Source organism: Nannospalax galili, unplaced genomic scaffold (assembly GCF_000622305.1).
Source record: "Nannospalax galili isolate Female #2095 unplaced genomic scaffold, S.galili_v1.0 scaffold113, whole genome shotgun sequence".
NCBI classification, from domain to species: Eukaryota; Metazoa; Chordata; class Mammalia; order Rodentia; family Spalacidae; genus Nannospalax; species Nannospalax galili.
This window is the reverse complement of record NW_008335444.1, coordinates 4,450,634-4,466,988: the sequence shown is the minus strand read 5'-3', so window position 1 is coordinate 4,466,988 and position 16,355 is coordinate 4,450,634. Positions and strand designations below refer to the sequence as shown.

Here is a 16,355-nt window from a genome sequence, read left to right as displayed (position 1 = left end):
TCAGTAGACTATGAAAATTTTAAAATGTATATTATAATTTCTAGGACAATAACAAAAGGCACAAAATTGTACAACTTAAAATTATATTGATAAATGAAAATAGGATTTTAATAATATTTAATTAAAAAGAAGGAAACGGAAAGGAAAAATAAGACAAAAAGAAAACTGACAATCATAAAATGGTAGATTTAAATTCAAGTCATATCAGTAGTTAACACTAAATGTAAATAGATTAAGAGTCTCAATCATTTTCTATGTGTAGGAAATACACACTTGGGATAAAAATGCAGGTTCAAAGTAAGAAGGTGGAAAAGATGTGTGATGGATAGCTTTAGTGTTAACTTGACACACCTGGGTTGAGGGACCCTCAATTGGGGAATTTCCTTCATTGGACTGACCTGTGGCCATGTCTGAGGGGCATCTTCTTGATGAATGATATGGGAGGGCCCAGCCCACTGTGTGTGATGCCACCCCTGGGCAGGTGGGCCTGTGTTGCATAAGAAAGCAAGCTGAGCAGGGCCAGGGGGAGCAAGCCAGGAAGCAGTGATCTTCCATAGCCTGTGCTCCAGCTCCTGCCTCCAGGTTCCTGCCCTGAGTTCCTACCTTGGGCTCCCGGATGAACTGTGACCCAGGTGATATAAGATGAAATAAACCCTTTCCTCCCCAAGTTGGTATTGGTTGGAGTGTTTTGTCACAGCAGTGGAGAAACAAACTAGGACACGATGTAAGATACAAATGGTACCCTAAGAAAACTGGAGACTCATCTGATATTACAATAGATTTAAAAACAAAGATTAAAGACTAGCACAAAGAAAACAGATAACAAATGCTGGGAAAAGATGTAGAATGAGGGATGGAATACTTATCAAAGGCTTATGGGAATGTAAACTAGAGCAGTCACTATGGAATTCAGTATAGAGTTTCAAAACAAACAAAACAAAACCCACACTGAAAATAGAACTATCATATGATCCAGCCCTAGCTGGGTAGACACTTGAAGGCATCTAAGTCAGTATACACAGAGAAACCTGTAGATCCGTGTTTATTGTGGCATTATTCATATCAGTCAAGTTGTGGAATAGCCTAGCTGTCCCTCAACAGATGAATGGGTAAAGAAATGTGACAATATATGCATATATATACAACGGAATTTAAAGTTATATTTATTTATTTGTGTGTATGTGTATGTACACAGGAATAGGTTCTCCCCTTCTACCATGTGGATTCCAGGGATTGAACTCAGGCTATCAAGCTTGATAGCAAGCACCTTTAACCAGTGAACCCCACAATGGAAATTATATTATTTGCAAGAGATTGGAGGAACCTGGAGATCATTGTGTTAGAAGAGATAAGCCAGATTTTTTCAGATGCTGAATCTAGATTGTGTATATATTTGCATATATACCTATATGGGACTATCTATTTGGGTAAAGGAGGGGGCTAGTGGAGGGGAAATGAAAGAGGGTAATGGGGCAATGGGGAGTGAAAATGAGCCAAGTACGTGATATATGTGTATGGAGATGTCATACAAAGTCCATAATTTTACATGATAAATATATGCTTATGAAATAGAAAAGAAAGCAAGAAAATCAACTGACCAAACAAAAAACTCCAAAGATTACCATCAGAAACAGGGACATTGGATAATGACATTCACTGGGAAATTATAGCAAGCAGGTGTGTATGGGCTTGCAACAGCTAGAGAGTATATGGGTTTGTCAGCTGTACATGATTCACTTGCTGAGAAAATATGCTGGGATATGAAATAAATCAATAATCTCAATAAATTTAAAAGGACTGAAATTATACAGAATGTGTTCCTTACTTATAATGGTTAATAAAAAGAAAGTATCTAGAACTTTCCAAAATGTTTTAAGCTGAATAATACTGTTCTCAATCCACAAGTTAAAAAACAAAAGGGAATTCAGAAAATATTTTAACCAAATGGTGATGGAAGTTTAATATGTCAGAAATTAAAAGATGCAGCTGAAAAATACTTAGAACTCAAAATACTTGAAATACCTAAAATCAATAGCCTAAGTTTCTGCTTCAAGAAACTAGGAAAAAAGGACAAAATAAAGACAAAACAAGTAGATAAACATAACAAAGAGCAGAAAGTAGTGAAACAGAAAAGTTTAGAGAAAATTAGCACAGCCAAAAGTTGGTTTTCTGAAAAGATAAAGCACTAGCTAGACTCGAGTTAAATGGAAAGTGAGAGGGAGAGCAAGTAAGCAAGAAAATACAAATTACCAACATCAGAAATAAGGAACAGTGGTTGCCTCTTAGAGTGGAGGGAGCTATTAGCTAGGAGCATGGGCAATGGCATTTTCTGAAGTGTTGGCACTATCATCTGTCTTATATCGATCTTTTTTTTTTTTTTTTTTTTTTTTTTTTGAGGCAGGGACTCACTGTGTGGCCCTGACTGGCCTGGAATGTGCTCTGTAGACCAGGTTGGCCTCCATCTTACAGAAATCTGCCTGCCTCTGTCTCCTCAGTGCTGGGATTAAAGGTGTGCCCCAGCATGCTCTGCCACATTCTGTATTTTTATGGGGCTTTTGGTTGCACAGGTGTGTGTGTGTGTGTGTGTGTGTATGTATGTATGTATGTGTGTGTTTGAAAGATTGTGAAATGGTACTCTTAAGATTTGTGCATTCTGCTGCATCCATATTTCACCTAAAAGAGAGAAGGGAAAGGAGGAGGAGTAGCAGGAAGAGGCTACAATTAAGCAAGAGCCCAGGGGTCCCCTCCCATCCCTCTAGCAAGCACCTCAGCATCACTTCTCGGAGTCAGGGCAGCCCTCCATCTGCAGGCTGCTCTCTGCTGGCTGCCCAATGCCTCCATGCCTCGTTCCTGCTTCACCTCGCTCTTCATTCGCAGTTTCTTCTCACTCAGTAGGTAGACTACATCTCCAGTCTGTGACCCTCTGTCTGTGAACCTCTCCTGTCTCTACATGCTCCCCCGCTTATCACATCTTTGCTCAAAAATGTCTGGCCCAAATTATTCTAAAATTTCTTTAGAACGTGGGGGCACTTCGTTCCCTGCACTCTTGGTTGTGATGCCAGAGTTACAGGAGTACTGCTTGTCACATGAACCCAGTGCTGTCACAGAGCCTCCTGTCAACCACATGACTGTGTATGCTCATAGGGACTTGGAGAGAGAGAGAGAGAGAGAGAGAGAGAGAGAGAGAGAGAGAATGAGAATATATCTCATGCTGGCCACTCCTCTCATCTGTGTGGTCTCTGAGCCTTCTGCATTAGACACCATTTACCCAGAGGATTCACAGGCTGGGAATATGTGACTGTTACCTGCCAGGAGAGCTCCAAAGACCCTTCCAACTCTGTCTCCATCCCAGATGTGGGTCAGCTCCAGAGGAAAGACCTAGAAACTGGATGGCGAGCCTTGAATGCCCTTTGTCTCCCTAGCGAGTCCCATCCACTGCCAGCACCCATGGCAACAGCTCCACCCTCCGCATCCTGCTGAATGTCCATCTATCTAGTTTGTTGGGACTGGCTGAACCCCAGGAGCACTGAAATCCAGGCAAACTGGACCAGGCAGGACCAACTTTGAGGAGAGATGGAAGAAGGTGGGGAGGAAGGGAGAGAGAGAGAGAAGGAAGAAGGGAAGAACAGACTTTTCTTAGTTCTGATGGTGACTGTGGGTGATTAACTTCTATCTAGATGTTCTAAGAAGATTTTTGGAGGAGGACAAGTGCCTTTTCCTCCCCAGACATTTCTTGATTAAAAAGGAAAGGTGAACAGCAAATGACAGGGATACAGGCACTCATTCTTGTCTAAGCCCAGGTAATGGGAGGCTCAAAGGGAGCACCTCTGTGTAGAGATGGAGTTGTAAGAGGACAGCTCAGGAGCCAAGTCAAGGGAGGAGCACACCACACTTGTCTTCATACCTGGTTCAGATTACTCAGCCTCTCTGAACTGTGGTTTCCTTCTCAGTGACATGGGAATGGTTGTGCTGAGTATGTAGTATCCATGTGAAGATTAAAGACAATGAGTGTCAGTGTTCAGCCTGCTTATGGTCACAGAGTAGGTGGTCAAGGTGTCTGTCCTCTACAGCCCAGCTATCTTCCAGGAAAACATGGGCCCCAGAATGCAGGGGTATGAGTCACAGAGCTGCATACATGGGCTCACTTACTATAGCCAAGGTTGGCCTCTAACTCACTGTGTAGCCAAGACTGACCTTGAACTCCTGATCCTCCTGTCAGTCTCCCAAGTGCAGAGAGTGATAGGATTATATATGTGTGTCACCATGTCTGGCAGAAGTACATTTAATTTATTAATTCATCAGTCTTGAGGTTTTTTTTTTTTTTTTCAGTCCTGCTTTGTGGACCAGGCTGGATTTGAAGTAACAATCCTCTTGTTTCAGTTCCCGAGTGCTGGGGTTATAGGCGTAGCCACCACACCCAGCTTTATGCAGCGCTATGGGTTGAACTTGGGTTTTATGCATGCTAGGCAACACTCTACCAACTGAGCTACATCCCCAGCTATGGTGAAATTTCTTAATGGTTGACTAAAGAGGTCACTGGCATGTTGGAAGCATGAAGTGTGGAGTTCTCTGCTTATTCTCCATAAGCAGACTCCTCAGCTTCCACATGCTTCCCCAAGATGGTCAACCTGTCTCCCAGTGACATACACACATGCTGCTCCAGCAGGTGTCTGAACGGTGACCAGAGAGGGTAGAGGATACCTGCTGGGGTCACTGAGACATTTCTTGCCATGAAGCCCTAGGCTCATTGACACTATATTCTAACCAACCAGACCAGACAGCTCCAGACTAGACGATGCATGTGGCAGTTTCTGGCATCTGATAGATAGTCTGTGAATCAGAACTTTTATTTTTCTGCATGCCTGTACAGCAACAACACCTCATAAGATGTGCAAACTTATGCTGACTTAAGATTCCATGAACCCTAATTCACTAGAAATTTGGTAGTGTACAGTATGGCTGAACCTTGATTCATTAGAGATTTGGTAGTGCACAATATGGCTGCCTCCATGGAAGTCTTCCCTGTCATGTTCTGATACTCAGGCTTGGTTCTGCTGCAAACTTGCTGTGTGACTCAGCTAATCACTTTGTCTCTGATTCCTCATCTATCAACTGGAATTTGATTCTCTGTGCTCTGCCTGTGCCACTACACTGAAGTACAGACCCAAACAGAAGATGAACACCCTAAGGCTTTGAAAGTGAAAGGAGTTATTGTGTGCTCTTCCCAAAGACCATTGCCCAATGTCTGTTCACCCTGTGCTCTGACTGTGCTGGCAGCAGAATGCACCTCTTTCATGCTTGAGCTCTCTGGCTCCTGGGAGAGTCAGGTTCCATGCCAGGCTAGTTGCAAAAGGAATAGGAGGGAAGTGGTTTCAAGGCTAGGCATGTGGACCTGTGGGCAGCATGGACACAGGGTCTGGGAGACTCTGCCTCCAGGTCTGTGGAGTCTTGCCCTTCTTACCACACAGGCTTTTTGTGTTCCTGGTCTCCTTTTATCTTGTTCATTGGCTCCTGGAGCCAGGCCATCCCATGCTCATTGGCCTGTCCCCTGAAGGACCTGCCATCTTCCTGGCCCAAACAGTTGAATTAGGATATTTGTAAAATGTACCCCAAACCAGTGCAACATTGAATTTCTTTGCTTTCAAACATTTGTAAAAACAAGATGTAAGAATGATGATGGTGTGATGTGGCATCTTGCATTGTAGTGTAGTTGCACAGGAACAGTAGCAATGGAGCATGCAACAGAAATTGTCATGAATCTTACCCACCTGTTGATCTAAAATGAGACCAAAACCAGACTTATTGTTGGCTCCCTTTATGTGAAGTTCAAAATAGGCTAATTAAAATATATCATTAGAGGTCTGGAGAGATGGCTCAGCAGTTAAGAGCACTAACTGTTCTTGCAGAGGACCTGAGTTTGGTTCCCAGCACCCACATGGAGGATCACAACTGTCTAACTCCAGGCATTGCATGACATAGGTACACATATACTCATGCAGACAGAACACTCATATGCATAAAATATTAGAAAATAAATAAATTTAAAGAAACATAGCATTAGAAGTCAAGGAGTGGGTATAGAAACAGGAGTGGTAGGAGTGGGGCTTGGTTTTGTTCTGTTTCTTGGTCTGTGTGCTGTTCAGTTTGAAGAGGGTTGAGCTGCATACATTTTAAGTTGGGTACTTTGGCCTGCAAGTTGTATTTTGATGAAAACATAAAAATGTGAACATTTATTGATATTTTAATTTTGTAATTGATCTGCTTTTTGCAGACAGTACAATTTTCAGGTCTCAAAACATTCCCAGAGGCCCCAGCCTAGTGCATCTAATAGTGTGGGCCACGAACAGTCAGAGTTCTCTCCTGAGTGATGCTGAGCTCCTCCTTCCTGGCTGTTACCAAGCAGCATGATGCCCCAGGAGGCTACAATGGAGGCCTTTCCCTTGCCATTATTCTAGGCTGGGACGAATTCCCTTCTAGGGCTTCCCTCAGCACCTCCCTTCCCCATCCAGGGTCTCACACATGTTATGTTCATACCATCCCTGGTATTCTCCACATCCTTTGTGTTTGTGACCCTCTAGCAGCCGACATGCAGCCCAGGCAGAGTAAGCATTCTGGAAACATGAGCTCCTTAGACTTCATCCTACAGGACTCTGCTTGGATGTATGTGGTCATGCTCAGAGTGACTTTTCCATTTGCAACCTGGGTGACATTAAGTATATGTGTCCCCTTCCTAGGCCCCACTTATTTGTAAATCAAGAAAGCAATCTCAGCATCCTGGAACATGGAAAACACATGGATTATGATAGAGTAGGTATCTATGAAAGCCCTTGGTGGCATTTTCAATCCTTGCCTGGTGCATAGTAAGAGGAGACCTTGGAGGAAAGCAAGTAGCCCCTTCCATTCCTTAACAGTACTCCAAATAATACACAGTGTGAACATTTTTCAAAGAAACACTAGCAATTTATTGATTACCTATATTTCCAAAAAAAAAGCAAATACAAGGTGTATCATACAGGGAAACTGGGCCTGGTCAGCACAAGGCTCTCACACAGACACAGAACAAGGAGAAGGAGGCATGGAAGGAGATTCCCAGACATTTTGCATTAATCTCAGAGCCCCAGCCACTACCTCACAGCCAGGAACTGAGGTGGACAAGAAAAGGACATCCTTGCTTCCTGGGAGAAGTTTTAGATCTGGATAGCTAGTATTACCCCCACTGGGCAGGCTGCTGATGGCCAATAGCTGGATCTCTCTCACAGGAGACCCAAGAGTCAAGGAAGACTCAAGGCCATTTAGTCCCAAATTATAACTTGTTTTAGATATGGAAGTATGACATGAACTTGATTTAAAACACTAAGATAGGCCAGCCCCTTACTCCCTGCTTCTAGAAATGCATCCTCAAGTCCCCTCAATTTTGCCTTCCTGAGTGACAGGCTTGGTTCAGGGGTCCAGACCACTTAGGCAGCTTGAGAAGGCATGAAAAAAGTTACCACAATCATGCCTGGCCTAACTGTCCCCCAGATAGCTGAGCAGCTACCTCATATCCAGGGTGGACCGTGGGCCTATGGAGTCTCTCCTAGGGAAAGGAAAACAAGCCCAGGGGGCTTTTGGAAGAGACTGTACTAAGGGGAAAGCATTGCCCTGGGCTTATTAACAACTTCACTTACTGCCTTGACTGTCCTGCATAGTTCTTTAGGACTAAAAGGGGAGGGGGACGGTTCCTAAAGCATAGGACCCGTGTATCCTATCTCCCTAGGAGAATATAAACATGAGGACATGGGTATGGGCTGTTTCATTCACTTATACATCCTTGGTGCTTCTTTAAAATGCTGCCTGGCACAGAGCAGTGTGCCAACAGTGTGTTTTAAGAAATGGATTGTTCAGGATCCCACATTGTCCTACCGAAGGACACTGTCATGGAATAGCCTCCCACACTGATACCTGAAGGAAGGGTGAGCCAGGAGGCAGCTTCCAATATGAGCCCAAACTGGGAAGGGTATTGTAGATCCAGAGTGGCTAGGCACATTGGGTTAGATGGCCTGGGACACCTCAAGGGCAATGTTCTCATGTATCTGACCCTCATCCTCAGGGGCCAGGTCTCTTACTAGGCCATCCTCTGCCAAAAGGGAGTTTTTCAGTCTTACCGTTAGGGTAAGAAGAGGGGTGAGTTGGGGGAAGCACAGAGAGGAGGAGACCTGGAAGGAAGATGGGGCACTGATCACTCAGGTCTACCCAGCACTAACCATACCAGCTGAGAGGCACTGGCTGAGACATGAGAGGACCTGGGGACCCCTCAGCTCTGTGCCATCCTGCCATTTGTCCTATGGACCTTGACAGACAGACCTTCTTATGGGGTTCTCAGAAGTCCTTTTGCTATTGCTGTCTGAAACTCATAGTCTGGGGTCGGGGGGTGGCTGCCCCCATCCCCAATGGGCCTCTTTGTTTAACAAACACAAAGTCCAAACAGGACAGTTAGGGTTCAGGAAGAAACGACTGGCTGCTGGTCAGGATGAGGCTTGGCTGGTGCCCTAATAGGATACTACCCTTTCCTGGTCCATCTATCCAAATTCCCTTCCTGCAGTCTTTGGGATCTCAAGCACTCCCTCACCTGACACCCAAAAAACAGGCTTGGTCTGAGGCACTTCCCTGGTAATTTCCGACTCTCCCTCCTTGTTCCATCTGAAACCTGAGCAGGCAGGTGCCCAGCTTCAGCATCTTCCTGGAAAGATGAGACCAAATAGCTATTCCCAGAACAGCTCTTTGGCTTCGAGCACCATTTTTACTTTCTTTCTCCTGCAGTAGCAGCTTGTAGGTGCTCTGAAATCAGGAGCTCTGCAAGTTACAACTTTCCTGTGGGTGCAGAGACCAAGAAAACTATGAGCTCGTCTCTCTGCTCCTACTCCCCAGCTAAGCAAGTGACGCTGTCCTCTTGGCTTCCTCAGCTCCGTATCCTGCCAGACCTGGGCCTTGTAGCATCGTGGAAAGGCAGTTTTGTCAGATATTTGAGGCTTTCCTATGAGATATTCTGAGCCTCTGCACCCCAGCCAACTTCCCTGACTGCAAAGTGACCTCTTAAGAGGGAACATTAGCCCCAGCCCTGGCTACTCTCCCTTCTCCTGCCCTCTGGGAAGTGACACAGAAAGGCTGTAGAGCTCTCTCTGGCTTGACTTACAAGAGCCCCTGCCTAGGCAGAATACATTTCCAACTAGCTAACAAGCACGTTTGCCATTGCCTATAAAGGGGAGATGTGGAGAGTCTTCTGTGCTATCCATGAGCTGCAAAGAAACAGCACACCTAGCCTTCTGCAGTTTGTGGTTATGCTGTTAGGCATTTCAAAGGACACCTTGTAGGAGTCAGTTCTCTTCTACCATGTGGGTCCCCAGGATCAAACTCGTTGTCAGGCTTGGTGGCAAGCACCCTTACCCACTGAGCCATCTTTCCGACCATCAGTTCTGCCTAGTTTTTAATTAATGTGGTTTGGAGAGCCAGGTATGAAGACATGTTTGTGGAGTGGACCCATGTGACTTACTTGCTGGGTTGGAGTATAAAAGGTGCGTATGGAGAGAAACAGGAGATGCCCTTCCTGACCAAGAACGCAGATGGCAGATACACACACACACACACACACACACACACACACACACGTATACAAGTTCACACACATACTTACATTATACACATATACATATATATATATACTATTTCTCAGAGAAGGAAGTATTGACATCAGATGTAAGCCCTGTTAAGTCAAGAAAGTACCCCCCCACCTCCCCAATCCCCATTGCCTGCCAGTCCCCCTAAAGAAAAAAAAATAAAAAATATTTCCATCATCCACAGTTTTCAGATTTGCCCTCTGCTGCATGTGAGCTTCTCCAATACTGCACAGGATGGATGGAATAGCCCATCCTCAAGGCTTGAGGTCTTCCCAGCTGGGTTGTATCTTTCTAGAAAAAGAGAAACTGTTAAGTTAGCATATAGTTAAGACTGAGCATAGCGTTGCATGCCTATAATCCCAGTTACTTGGGAGACTGAGACAAGAGGATCACAAATTTAAGGTCAACCTAGGATACACAGCAATTTCAAAGCCAGCCTGGACAATTTAGTATGACCCGGTCTTCAAGATAAAATGTGAAAAAAAATAGGGGTGTAGGTCAGTGATAAGGCATGTGCCTAAGCATAAGTGAGACCCTACGTTCAATCCCCAGCAACATACCCACCCCCACTCAGTCACACCACAAATCCCTTCTCACTCATACTTAACCAAAGGTGTCTGCTTCAGTATTTAGCTGTGGTTCTTATCTATATCAAAAACCCTTCAGATACTTGTGCTGGATAGCTTTAGTGTCAACTTGACACACCTGGGTAGAGGGAGCCTCAACTGGTGAATTGCCTCCATTGGATTGGCCTGTGGGGCATCTTCTTGATTGTTGGGTGATATGGGGGTTCCAGCCCACTGTGGGTGGTGCCACCCACGGGCAGGTGGGCCTATGTTGTATAAGAAAGCAGGCTGAGCATGGGCCAGGGGAGCAAGCCAGTAAGCAGCATTCCTCCATGGCCTGTGCAGTAGCTCTCCCTCCAGGTTCTTGCCCTGAGTTCCTTCCTTGGGCTCTGTGATGAACTGTGACCCAGGAGATGTAAGACAAACCCTTTCCTCCCCAAGTTGTTCATGGTCAGAGTGTTTTGTCACAGCAATGGAGAAACAAACTAGGACAATACTCATCTAAAAATACATTTTCCTGGGCTTCACTTAAGGACTAGCAAGTCAGAATTGCTGAGATTGGGGGTAGGTGTTTATGTAGGAAGCATTTCAGTTAATTCTGAGATTGAGGGTAGGTGTGTATATAGCAAGCATCTCAGTTAATTCTAGGGAACTAAAGTCAAGCTTGCAAACCTTTAACAGAGTATTGGGTCTGGGTTTCTGGTCCCTAGAATCAACAGCTGGAAATAAACCTTGTCCACACTAGGTGTGTGCAGAGCTGGGAATGAATGAAAAGGAAGCTGTGGCTGACCAAACCCAGAATGACACTGTGTATCTCCTATATTATATAAGCCACTATGGTCCTTGTAAGTGGCACCACTGGGGCTGTGTAGTGGGCAACCTACACAGTTATACTCAGCAGTCCTGCCAAGACCTCTGACCCTTCCAGTGTTAACAGAACATTATACGTCTCTAATGCCCTATGATGGGGCAGCCCATGTCCTCAGCTAAGAGTCACATAGCTGTCTTCCTGTCAGCCAGAGCCAGACCGTCTGCCAAGCCAAAGATGCTTCTGTATCCCTGAGAGCACAGCCTAGCTCCTCTCTGGGACTGGCTATAATGGTGGCCCTTGCCATGGAGCAGGCTGATTCTTACCTGCAAGTTGAACTTGCTTGGACAGTATCTTCTTAGAATCGGGAGGTGAAGTTCCTGAGGCTGTTGGCCCCAGCTATGGTTCCCAGCATGTTCCTATCGAAACCTTGCTGCAAGGGGGAGAAAGACAAACAGGTGATAAATCCTAGGACAAGCAGCATGGGGCTTGATGCCTGATCAGGAGTCACTTTCTTAGAGCATCCTAAGGCTCATCTAGACTGTGGACAAACCAGTGTGCTCTGATCACTATGTACATAGGCCTGGGCTACAATGGGCCTGATTAAACAAGCACAATGCCATTCATATCCATGAGTTAGTGAATTGCGCTTGGACCTCCTCCTGCACATTTGAGTTTCCTGCTGTATTTCCAGAAATCTGAGGCAAGGCATGAGAATTTGAGGTAGCACTCTTTACTCTTCACCAAGAACCACCACCAGAATCAGATTAGATTATGGCAGCTGTTTTCCCCTCTGACTGTCACTATCTCTCATTTATGCTCTGTCCTGCCCTGACAGGGTCTCATGTCACTAAGTCTGGCCTTGAATTCACTATGATGCTGAGGATGGCTTTGAATTCCTGATCCCATTTGCCTCCCAAGTGCTAACATTATAGGTGTACACCAGCATACCTGGCTTTTATAGGTCCCAGAAAGTGAGGAAAGGCCCAACATTTCTCAAGTTCAGGGGCAGGGCAAAGCTGCTGTGCTACAAGGCTTGTCTGTTCTCCTGCCTACAACTTCACCAGCCCCTAAGCTCAAGCTGGGAGAAGGCTGAACCTTGTTCTTATTATTTCTTCTGTTATAGGGAAGATATTCAATTTATGCTTCAGAGTGAATGAGAACAACACAGTGTAAAGTAGCAACTGTCCAGGGGTCATGAGAAAAGGGCCCAGCACTGAGCTCTGAGAGCTGGCTCAGCTATGGTCAACCTTTGGGAACAGGAAACAGGATGACATAGCATCCTGCTCAAAGTCTTATGGAATTCGGGCATATGATACATGATGTCATTTCCCCCTGTAGCTATGCTGAGCTTGCTCACTCTTGTGCCCTTCTTGGGCACCTTGCACAGATGTTCTTGTTTTCCAGGATCTTGCTCTTTTTCATCCCCAGGTGAGGGTCTTCATGCCTTTTTAAGGCTTTTCTGCAGATATGGAGCATACAAGGGTCATGTGTGTTTTCATGAATTTTATCAATCTGCACAGCAGCTCTGGCATCTGCCAAGACTATATATACCACACCTGCTTGACTCCCACCCAAGTCATCCAGACTCAGCCTCTGCAAATAGGGACCCCTTTTACTCCCACCTCAAGAGCCTCCTCCACCTGTTATCAACTGATGTACTTCTGTTAATATAACCATGTTTCCAAGTGAAAGCTTCAGGTATCACCAGTCCTATTCTGTATCGTCTGCTTCCTGTCCTTTATTTCCTCCTCTCTCTGCCTACATCTTAAGAAATAACTGCCATAGGAATGGGGAAGAAGACTCAGAGTGAAGATATCTCACAGCACAAGGCCTGATAGAGGCCTTGGTTCCTGTTTTGCTGGGAGGTATTGAGGACAATGAGGGATAAAGATCACTCTGGTCAACCTCTAGGAGCCACTGTTCCTCGATTACTGGCATGGAATTAGCCTTTCTAAAGCAGCTTTTATCCTAAGACCCTCCCCTGAAACTTTCATAGGCAATCCAAGCCAAAGGCACAAGTGCAAGTCTTCAGCTGAAACTGAGCCACTGAACCTTTCTAGCCTGAGGACATATTGTGTCCCCAAATGGCTGGTATCATTTGTTCAACCTGCTTGCCAGCTTGTTCCTAAGTGATCCTACCCTAGGCCTCTCACACATTTCCTTCACCCTCCACCTCCACCTGGCTAACACGTGTGATAGATCCTGGAACCCAGGGCTCTGATCAGAGCCCTGATCACACTTACTGCCATGCAGATCTACTTCTGACTCTCCTTTGGAGCCAGTCTCACCCTGCCTGGTGGGGTGGACCAACCTTCTCTCTGATTAACTGAGACTTCAGTACAGGGCAAGTGTAGGAAGAGTCTGGTCAAGAGGGCTACTAGTGTATGCTCTTACCTGTCTAAGGACACCCTGCAGCTCCTTGCTGGACCACATGTCGGACAGGAGTAGCCGAGCAGCCTCTGCAGCCTTGGGTGAGGCACTGGGTTTGTGAGATGAGATTCCATAAGACACAGGAACACCTCTCCCTTGCCACCCTCCCTTCAGAGCTCAGAAATGTGGGGAGGCCCTGGGGTGCATGAAAGAGAACCCAAATGGGGAACAGCTGACACTAGTCATTACACAGTGGGCACATCTCACACCCCTGTCCACCTGGAGGCACCCTAGGGCCATCAAGTGGTCATGCCTTCCCACTCCGGTTCACCAGCACTTGTCCCTAGAAGAGAACCCTAAGAAGCATAGAAAAGTTCCCATGCATTTGGGCCTTGCTGTCCTATGTCTCCAGTAGATCCTTGGACAATCCAGTGCCCCACATGTCCCCCAGCCAAGAAAGGTTCTGCCTCTGTCTCCTCTATGCAACCCTGGGGCCTGGAGGTTGGAACCAGAGCCCCTCAGCAATCAGCCTCTAGAATTTTTCCCTTATCCTGTACCCCTAGCACTGGGCACTTTCTCCACTCCTAACTGGTGCTACTGTGTGGAGAAGGGAGATGGGTCCCTTCTCCACCCACCTGCTGCGGCACAGGTTGAAGACATTGTTGAGCATGCTGCTGGAGAAGTACTGCTTGGCCATCTGAGGCTGTGAGGTCATCAGGTTTCTCACAGTGTAGCAGGCCGAGGACAAGATATCTTCAGAGTTGCTGGTGTTGCCGGTGTGGCTGGTAAGGAGCCTGGTCACCTCTGGGAACACTTGGTTCCCTAGAGAGGAAGGAGTCGGGTAGTGGGATCAGGATTACCAAGGATTAGCTGAGGAGTTCCTTCCAGGGCCACAGTGCTCACAGACCCTCAGCCAGGCACCAAGCAAGGTGGCCCCTCAAGGTTCCATGGGAACTCCAACCCAGATGGGTCTCTGTAGACAAGCCCCTCCCTCAGGTGACAGGTCCCTCCTACTCCCACACCTGTCTTGGGTCTACTTCCCCTCAGAATACTTGTCCTGTGGAATGGTTTGATGGTGACCTTTTAGTAGGCTCTAGAAAGTAGAGGCCTTCTGCATCCTATGTAGAGGGAGGAGAGGCTCTTACCCATCACTCTGTGTAACACAGGGTGGCGGGACATGTTGCTCAGGAGGGAGGCCCCAGACCGCACCACATCCGAATTGCCAGATTGTAGAAGGCGGGCGATTTGTGGTAAGCCCTTTTCCTTTAGCCCAATCAACTGGCTCATGCCACTGGACATCTAGGAGAGAAGAGCCAGGGAAGAGCTCGCCTGTGGCTTCCAGGCACTATGCAGGGAGAGAGGCAGGGAATCCCAAGCAAAGAAGCCCTGAGCATTTCCCTTTGAAGATGGGAGAAGACCAAATTGCTCATACCTGGGTGACTACAGAACAGCCAGGCTTCCCCCTGCCCCTGCCAGGATCCCTCTGCCCCTGCCTGGCTCCCCATGCCTGGTGGGGACAGCCTGAAACTCAGACAAGTGGGCAGAGGAAGTCTCATTTCTCTCACTCATGCTAACCCACGGACGGTGTCTAGACCAACAGTGTGCCGTCCTCATCTGCTGTCTCAGCTCTGCCTACCTCAGATACCTCTCCCAGCAGTGTCTATACACATGAAGACACATGGTCAAGGGCGTGTGACAAAGAAAATATGATCATTTTTCTGAGACAAAGATTGATCAGAAAGGGTCAGGGTCCATATGGAGGCATCACTGAAGTCATCTGGAGGTAAGCCAGCTCATCTAGACCTCAAAGCAACAAATGTATCCTGATGTGATCTGATCTAGGCCCCAGGCTAGATTGGAGGCCCTAGGCTCCTTCCCTCATAGCCAGGGAAGTTTCCTTACCCTCCTTTTGCCCATGTCTGATGCTGCCCAAGCCCTTTTGTCCTAAGTACAGCTGAAAAACAGATGGCCATTCTCCAAGTCTCCTCTGGCCCTACCCATCATGCCTTCAAACTTTATATTTGGCTTCAAGGCCTATGCCATTCCCTCACAGCTTCCTCTGGACCTGCCTATGCCCCAAACTTCCTTTCTCCACCTCTGTCAGTTTATCAAATGTTGTTCTGTGAAACACACTCCCCATTCCTGTCTCCCACAGCAGGCAGAGCCCAGGGAATCAGTACTGAGAGATTACAGTTTGGACATCACCCAGGAGTTCCTGGACAACAAAGGCATGTCAGCTCTCATCACTTCCCTGGTGACCAGCCCAAGGCCCAATATACTCATGTTTACAGCCTGAAGTTTATTCAGAACTGGATGTATTTGAAAGACTTAGCCAAGGACAGGATAGGTTGGTGGGAGCTGCAGGGAGCAAACTGGAGTGTGGGCTGGAGAAACAGGGGAGAGGGCTTCCTTACCAGGCCCTTGCTGGCTGTCAGGTTCTGCAGGGCCCCAGCACAGGCCTCCAGGGTGGCATCTTTCTTGCTCTTGCCCATGAGGTTCAGGTAGGTGCGGATGGCATCTGAGTGGTAGAGCCAGCTGCTGCCCTTTGGGTTGGTCTCCTCCTCAGGAAGGGGGCAGTCATAGTTATTGTTCTAAAGACATACAGCAGGTCAGTGGGGAGCTTGGTGAGGGGATATAATGCAAGTACTCTGCCTCTCCCCCAGTCTCAACTTGTGGATCCAGATGGGAAGGATGGGAGAAGATAGCCCCCTGTACCCCTTTCATCTGTGCATCCTAGCATTCCATGGAATGGGAGAATGGACCACCATCTTCTAGTTGGTATCTGAGAAGGCAGGGAGTATTTATTCCTAATATCTCTGGAAGTATTCTCCAAGGAGTCTTGGTCTTGACCCTCCAATTTTGTAAGGCCGCATTAGAGTCTTGAGCAAGATGCTGATAATCTGACCTGCCTTGGGTTCAACCAGGATGACCTGGAACAGATTCCACAGTCTGATT

At 46.7% G+C, this 16,355-nt stretch overlaps 1 protein-coding gene across 1 annotated transcript in view; it reads right to left on the bottom strand.

Moving 5' to 3' along the window:
• Nucleotides 1-9,609: 9,609 nt before the first annotated feature.
• Nucleotides 9,610-16,355, bottom strand: part of Pkp1 (plakophilin 1) — a 47,667-nt gene continuing 40,921 nt past the window's right edge. Inside the window, exons 9-14 of the mRNA XM_008830288.3 lie at nt 15,815-15,991; nt 14,546-14,699; nt 14,036-14,222; nt 13,425-13,509; nt 11,354-11,460; nt 9,610-9,944 (exon numbers count right to left, since the gene is read on the bottom strand). Of these exons, the coding sequence (XP_008828510.1) occupies nt 11,386-11,460; nt 13,425-13,509; nt 14,036-14,222; nt 14,546-14,699; nt 15,815-15,991 (678 nt within the window). The 3' untranslated portion in view covers nt 9,610-9,944; nt 11,354-11,385. The remainder of the gene's footprint in view (nt 9,945-11,353; nt 11,461-13,424; nt 13,510-14,035; nt 14,223-14,545; nt 14,700-15,814; nt 15,992-16,355) is intronic.